This window comes from Crocuta crocuta, unplaced genomic scaffold (genome assembly GCF_008692635.1).
Source record: "Crocuta crocuta isolate KB4526 unplaced genomic scaffold, BGI_CrCroc_1.0 scaffold142, whole genome shotgun sequence".
In the NCBI taxonomy this organism is placed as follows: domain Eukaryota; kingdom Metazoa; phylum Chordata; class Mammalia; order Carnivora; family Hyaenidae; genus Crocuta; species Crocuta crocuta.
The window spans coordinates 1,500,922-1,507,429 of record NW_027528892.1 but is presented as its reverse complement, the minus strand read 5'-3'; the positions used below and the strand labels follow the sequence as shown (position 1 = coordinate 1,507,429).

The 6,508-nt window shown below is 59.9% G+C and overlaps 2 protein-coding genes across 2 annotated transcripts in view; one reads left to right on the top strand and one right to left on the bottom strand.

Moving 5' to 3' along the window:
- Positions 1–399: 399 nt before the first annotated feature.
- ZNF524 (zinc finger protein 524) lies at positions 400–3,378 on the bottom strand. Its single transcript, XM_077757058.1, has 2 exons — positions 3,360–3,378; positions 400–1,461 (listed from the first exon to the last, which is right to left on the bottom strand). Exons 1-2 carry the CDS (start codon positions 3,372–3,374, stop codon positions 631–633), a joined length of 846 nt encoding a protein of 281 aa, XP_077613184.1. The 5' UTR covers positions 3,375–3,378; the 3' UTR covers positions 400–630.
- Positions 3,379–4,233: 855 nt separating this feature from the next.
- FIZ1 (FLT3 interacting zinc finger 1) overlaps positions 4,234–6,508 on the top strand; it is a 3,682-nt gene continuing 1,407 nt past the window's right edge. Inside the window, exons 1-3 of the mRNA XM_077756940.1 lie at positions 4,234–4,311; positions 5,041–5,334; positions 6,278–6,505. Coding sequence (XP_077613066.1) covers positions 4,234–4,311; positions 5,041–5,334; positions 6,278–6,505 — 600 coding nt within the window. The remainder of the gene's footprint in view (positions 4,312–5,040; positions 5,335–6,277; positions 6,506–6,508) is intronic.

The following is a 6,508-nucleotide window of genomic DNA, read 5'->3' as shown; positions in this document are numbered from 1 at the left end:
GCCCCCCGGCCCCGCCTCTTCCCTACCTAAGCCTTACCAAGGTCGTCCGTTCTGCTCAAACCCTCCAGTCAGTCTTCCCTTACGGTGTCAGGACAAAATGATGGGGCAAAGTAGTGGGGGCAGAATTTCCAAGAATCTGGCTGGGATGGGGGATAGGGACCTAGGTCACGTTTGCACGGAGGCTCAATGTTTTACTTAGACTGGATGTTCACAGGGAGCACTTGGGGGTCGGCTGGAGCTGGGAGAGGCGGCAAAGGCTGATTCTCCGAGCCAGCCCGTAGCGGCAAGCTAACAAGGCACATGACATGGGGTTCTCCCAAATTCGATGCTCTCCCATCATGGTGGCATAGCGACATAGGGAGGGCCAGCCCTGGTACCATCACTGAATACACACAGGAAGCCAGTAGGCAGATATTTATTTCCAAGGCCCCTGCCTCCAGGGTCCTGTCAGTCCGGGGGAGGGTGGCGGAAGGCAGCAGGACCCGGGGGTTTAGGTCCTCACCCTCAACCCCCTCCCACAACGGGAAGACCACCAGGTGAGAGGGTGTCCCAGCTTTCCTGCCCAGGCTCAGCAGCAGCTGACCTCCCAGCTCTAAACCTGACCCGGGGACAGGTGGCCCGGGGTGTGGGTCATGCCAGCTCTTTGCCCTCCGGCTCCTCCACCCCCTCCTCGTCCCCTGCCGTAGCCGGAATGCCCTCGTCGTCCCACGGTGGTTCGGGCCCTGGGTCCGGGGAACACAGGGGTGCCCCCATGGCCTCGGGGTGCTTGCGTTTGGCATGGCGCCGGAGCGTGTTGGCCTCCGTGAAGCGCAGCCGGCAGACAGGGCACTGGTAGGGGCGCTCCCCGGAGTGGACGCGGTGGTGGTGGGCCAGCTCACCCGCCTCGCGGAAGCGACGAGGACAGAGTGGGCAGCGGAAGGGCCGCAGGCCGGCATGGATGTTGCAGTGCCGCCGCAGGTGGCTGGACCGCTTGAAGGTCTTGCCGCAATCCTTGCACTCGTGCGGCTTCAGCTCTGAGTGCGAGATGCTGTGGCGTTCCAGGTCGGAGAGGTAGGGGAAGGCCCGCAGGCACACCGGGCAGAAGTGCGGGGCCTTCCTGGGGCCCGAGCCCTCCGGCAAACCAGCCGCTGACCCCTCAGAGACTGTATAGGGCACACCCTGATCATCGATCAACAGGAGGTCGCTGCCACCACCGCTGCCCACAGGGGCTGTCACCCCCTGTGCCAGCGGGGGCTCCTGCCCTGACTTGGGGGGGCGGCCCCGCTTGCGAGGGAGGGCAGCCTTGAGCGTCCGATTCGAGGAGGTGGCCCCCCCAGGGCGCCGGCCTCGGCGGCCCCGGGGAACAGGAGGAGATAAGGCCAGAGGTTTCTCTTCCTCCCCGGGCAAAGGCGAAGGCAACGGGTCTGGGCTGGGGGTGTCCATTGAGCAGTGGGGGGCTTGGGTCTGGGCACTGGAGCCGGGCTAAGAGGAGAGAGGGGGCAGCCGTCAGTGCAGGGAGAGTCTGGAGTATCCCTTGTCCCCCAACACCTCGCCCATCCCTTGGTTTGGGTCTCTCGACCAGGGCATGGTCAACATTTACCTGGGCAGTTAACGGCCACACTGGTGGGTAAAATAGCAAGATAACTCTGTACCATTTGGTAAACAGACACTACCTTGAGCCACACAGGTGTCTCCTAAGCCTCCCTCACCCCTCTTCCTAGAAGTGGAGTCATTATGAACCAAAATAAAGGAAAATCCTCACGGGAGGATAGGATAGAGTCCAACTAAGGGTAGAGCCAGTATTTCGATCCTCAAAACAAAGAGCCCATCAAACCTGAACCATGAAGACCCAGAAATGTTTTGTCCCGCTTCTGTCTGGCACAGTGGGAGGAGCGTGGGAGTTCAGGACCGGGAGAAGACCCAGACTGGTGGTCCCAGGTGATGTTTGGCCCCAAGTCGTGGGTGAAGAAATATATGGGAACTGCTAAGGCTCCTGAGTCAGAGGGTCTGGGTTCAACTCCTGAGTCTGTCATTCACTCTCCGTGTGGTCTGAGGAAATCATTTCTCTGAGCTTCTGTTAAAATTTTTGCAAAATAGGACGAATACTTCCTCTTATTCGCACAGACATGGCATGAAGGTAATACGCATGAAGTGCTCAGTGCACAGAAGCGCCTAGGAGATATCAGCCCATGGTGTTGGCTAAGCCTCACAGCAACCTTCTGAATAACGGTACATCATCCCCATTTTGCAGCTGGGGAAACAGAGGCACAGGAAAGCCAAGTCAGTTGCCCAAGCCCTCTCTGCCAGCAAGTAGCAGGATCAGGACTCGAACTAGGTCTCCAGGACCGCAAAGGCGCAGGGAGTGAGAAGAAATGGACCCAAGGAGACAAGGGGACACCATAGAGTCCCTTACACCCGGGTTAGACTCCAGCTCTGCCTCTAATTAACAAGTGACTTTGCTTCTCTGGCCCAGGTCCCACCTCTGTAAAATGGCTATGGCAGGCTGTCGGTTGGTAATAGTAAGCACTCCGTACACTATCATCCGCACCATGACCTCCATCGACAGAGCCTGGACCACGGGACCAGGGTGTAATAAAGGAGAGGGTGACGAAGGAAGAGGTGCAGTTAATAGCCAGGGCTGCAGGTGCCACCGGAACAGGCACAGACACTGAAGGCCAAAGAGGGGCCACCACTTTTCCACGATCACACGGTTCGCTCCGATGCGAAGGCCTGGACTAGAACCGGGGTCTCTGGANGGGGAGGGGCGGGGGCCAAGGGGCCCTGCCCCTCGGCGGCGCGCTTGGGGGATGGCCCCGCCCCCTCCCTCCCCCACTCCCTCTCAGTCGGGCTCGCGCCCGCGGGGAACAAAGAGGGCGCGCTGGGTCCTAAGGACCGGTCAAGTCTTCGCAGGCAAAACGCGCCTGCGCGCCAGTCGCCGTCGCTGGCCCCGAGCGGGAAATAACCCCACCAACATATTTTGGGCCACAGAGAAATGCCTTTCCTCCCACAAAATGCCCAGCAGGGTGACCCAATCAAAGGCAGGTACCGCAACGATCAGGACCGGGAAAATGGCGCTTGTTCCCGTAATTAACATGGCGACCGATAGGCTTCAAAGCCCCCTGGAGGGCGGACAACAAGATGGAAACTGCTCTTGCCTCCTAACTCTACCGCAGTCGCCGAACTTTTTTTTTCTCCTAATGCAGAGCTACGTCCTGCACAGGAGGAGTCTGAGGCTGCGAAAAGGGAACCAAATCGGCCTCATCTACGTTAACTGCCTCCGGTGCAGGCACGGGGGGCAGGACGCCTCGCCGGGAGCCTGTTGCCCTCAATCTGCATGGCGCCCGGAGTCACCCTAGGCTCCACCCCCTTTCTGCCCTCACCAACGATGGCGCCATCCCGGCTTCTCCAACTTCCAGTGATGGGGAAGGGACGGGAAACAGGGATAAGGGCGGGCGGTGGGGAGGGGGAACCAAGGGGGCGGGAGAAAGGAGTGCGGGGGAGCAGGGAGACGAGGCGGAAGTCGAGGGGCCCCCGGGTGGAAGTGACGCTGCCCCCGCTGCCCAAAATGTCGGCGCCCAGAGGGAGGTGTAAGTAATTAAAGAGAAAAGCCGACTGACTTTCCCGGCCTCCTGGGGCCGCCCCAGGGCTCCGAAACACCCGCTCCGTGCGAGCGAGGTGGACTCGCCCGGCTGCGGGTCCCGCCTGACCTGCGCCCACCCCGGGCTTCCCGGGCCGCACCTTTTAGGGACAGGGGGGAGGGGCACAAAAGGCCGGTACTCAGGGCCTCGGTCCCAGAGCCGACAGGGGAGGGGGGGGCCAGCCCTGCAGGCCGCTGGGTGGGGAGGAGGCGGGGTTTAGTGGCGACAGGGGCGGAGCAACTGCGGGGAGGAGCTTCCAGGGAGGGCGTGGCTTATAGTGGAAATGGGCTGGGCTTAGTGGAGGGAACGGGACTGTGGGTCGAAATGGGAGGGTCTTAGCGATGGGTGGGGCTTGGTAGGGGGCGTCGCCGAAGGTGCTAGGGGGCCCCAGGTTGAAGGGTGGAAGGGACTTACGTGGGGTGAGTAGGGGAATGGGGCTCAGGTGGACAGAGCTTAGAGTAGAAGGGGAGTAGTTTGTGCAGGAGTGGGCGCAGTGAGGCAACGGGATTTTGTCTAGTCTTAGTGGGAATAACAAGTCTTCACAACGTAAGTGCAGTGAGTTGGAAGGCTGGGAAGGGGCTCCCTGGGGAAGGCTGAGTGGAGGGTCTTGCAAAGGATGGGGCTCCCCTACAGGCTAGGGGCAGACGACAACCTGTGTGGCGTCCTGGAGGCGCACCTTAGCGGAGAAGAGATGGTAGGACTTAGGGAGGAATCTCAGAAGAACTTAGCTGGTAGTAGTAAGAACAGCTTGCCTGTTGAACCTTTGCTGGGCCCCTGCCCGAGTCAGGGCACGGTGCGCACTGCCACAGTTTTGCTTGCTCCTCACCTCCACTTCATGAGGTAGGTACCCCTGTTCTCCCCATTGTGCAGATGGACAGACTCGGTTTCTTCAGAAGCTCCAGGACCAGTCCTGGGAGCCCTGGAAGGTCGACCAAGTGCACTTGGCCCCAAATCTTTGTCCCCCTCATTCACTAGGAGTGTGAATCTTTTCCCGAAGACGACTTTCACTCTCGAAGAAGACTGGGAGGGACACTCAGGGGGGAAGGGACTTGTCAGAGAATACGAGAGGCATCAGGAATGGTGTGGGGACTTTAGGAGGAGTGGGTGGGACCTGATTGAGAGTGGGCGGGGCTTGGGGAGGAATATGGGGTCCGAGAAGGGGAGAGGCTTAAACGCCCTCGGGAGGGTATTAGCCACTAGAACTAATTAGGAGGATTGGCGGAGGAGTGGGAGAAGGGTTTGTAAGAGAGGAGGAGAGGCTTAACGGTGAGTGGTCGTGGCTTGGAGGTTGAGTGTAGCTCGGAGGGAAGTGGAAGTGTCCCCAGGGGACAAATAGTGGGTCCTGAGTCCAAGCAGCCTGATAGGACAGGGCTGATGGGGAGCTGACTGCTTCACCTGCCCTCCGTGTCTTCCCCTGCTCCAGAGAGAGNCCCCGGCCCCCGCCCCGGCCCCCGCCCCAGCACCTCCTGCTGCTGCTCCCCGGGTCCCATTTCACTGCAGTGAGTGTGGCAAGAGCTTCCGCTACCGCTCGGACCTTCGGCGCCACTTCGCCCGGCACACTGCACTCAAACCCCACGCGTGTCCGCGCTGTGGCAAGGGCTTCAAACACAGCTTCAACCTGGCCAACCACCTGCGTTCGCACACCGGCGAGCGGCCCTACCGCTGCTCTGCCTGCCCTAAAGGGTTCCGAGACTCCACCGGCCTGCTGCACCACCAGGTGAGTCCCGCAGGCTGGGCTCAGGCTGGCCGCCCTGGGCTGGACACACCCTGGCAGCCACAGGCCCCGCTTTGGGCAGCGGACAGCGCTGTGCTTTCTCATTTAGTTTTACAGTTCAATAGGCAGGCACTACCAACCAAAGGACTGGACGCTCAAAATCTGTCTCTAGTACTTCCAGACTTTTAAATAAACCACAAGGGCCAATGTCTGTAAGGCACAGTCTTGCACAGTACACTGGCCACATTTCAAGTGCTCAATAGCCAGGTGTCGCTGGTGGCTGCCATATTCCCTGCCGTCAGTGAAGACACACGACATTTCCATCACTGCAGAAAGTTGTGTTGGACAGTTCTTGTTCTAGAAGGTTGGACATTTACCTTGAAACGCCACCTCAGGGGATTATAAAAGACCGCTCCACCTCTTCCCAATATCCACCACCTTAGAGGAAGTCGGAAAGTTTATCAATAATAATCATACTTTCTAGGAATTGCGTACTTAGTGATGATTTAATCTTATACTCACAACGCCGCTGTGAGATGGCACATCTTCTGGTGCCCATGTTACACAGGAGAAAAGCAGAGATGATGTTACTTGTCCAGCGTTCGCTGAGAGGAGAAGGCGGAGCTGGGATTTGAACCCAGGTTTGTTAGTGCTCAGAACCCTAGTACCTAGGCATTCTCCCAGTCAGCCCCAGTCTCCTACGTGGGCTTGTTGAAAATGAGTAAGAGTTAGTGCGGAAGAATGGGAGGAAGCATTCTCCAGCCTAAAGGAACAGCACGTGCAAAGGTCCTGCGAGGGAAAGGGCAGAAAGAATGCCAACATGACCCAAATCAGAAGGCGAGGGAGGAGACGGAAGCTAGGTGAGGCCAGGTTCCAGAGTGCAGGAATCTGCCCTGCGGTCTGGACCCCGGGCCCTGATGCTGCGCTCCCCCTCCCGCCCTCCCAGGTCGTCCACACTGGCGAGAAGCCGTACTGCTGCCTGGTCTGCGAGCTGCGCTTCTCCTCACGCTCCAGCCTGGGCCGCCACCTCAAGCGCCAGCACCGCGGGGTGCTCCCGTCCCCGCTGCAGCCCGGCCCAGGCCTGCCCACCCTGAGCGCGCCCTGCTCCGTCTGCTGCAACGTGGGGCCCTGCTCGGCGTGCGGGGGGGGGGGGGCTGGTGGCGGGGGCGGCCCGGAG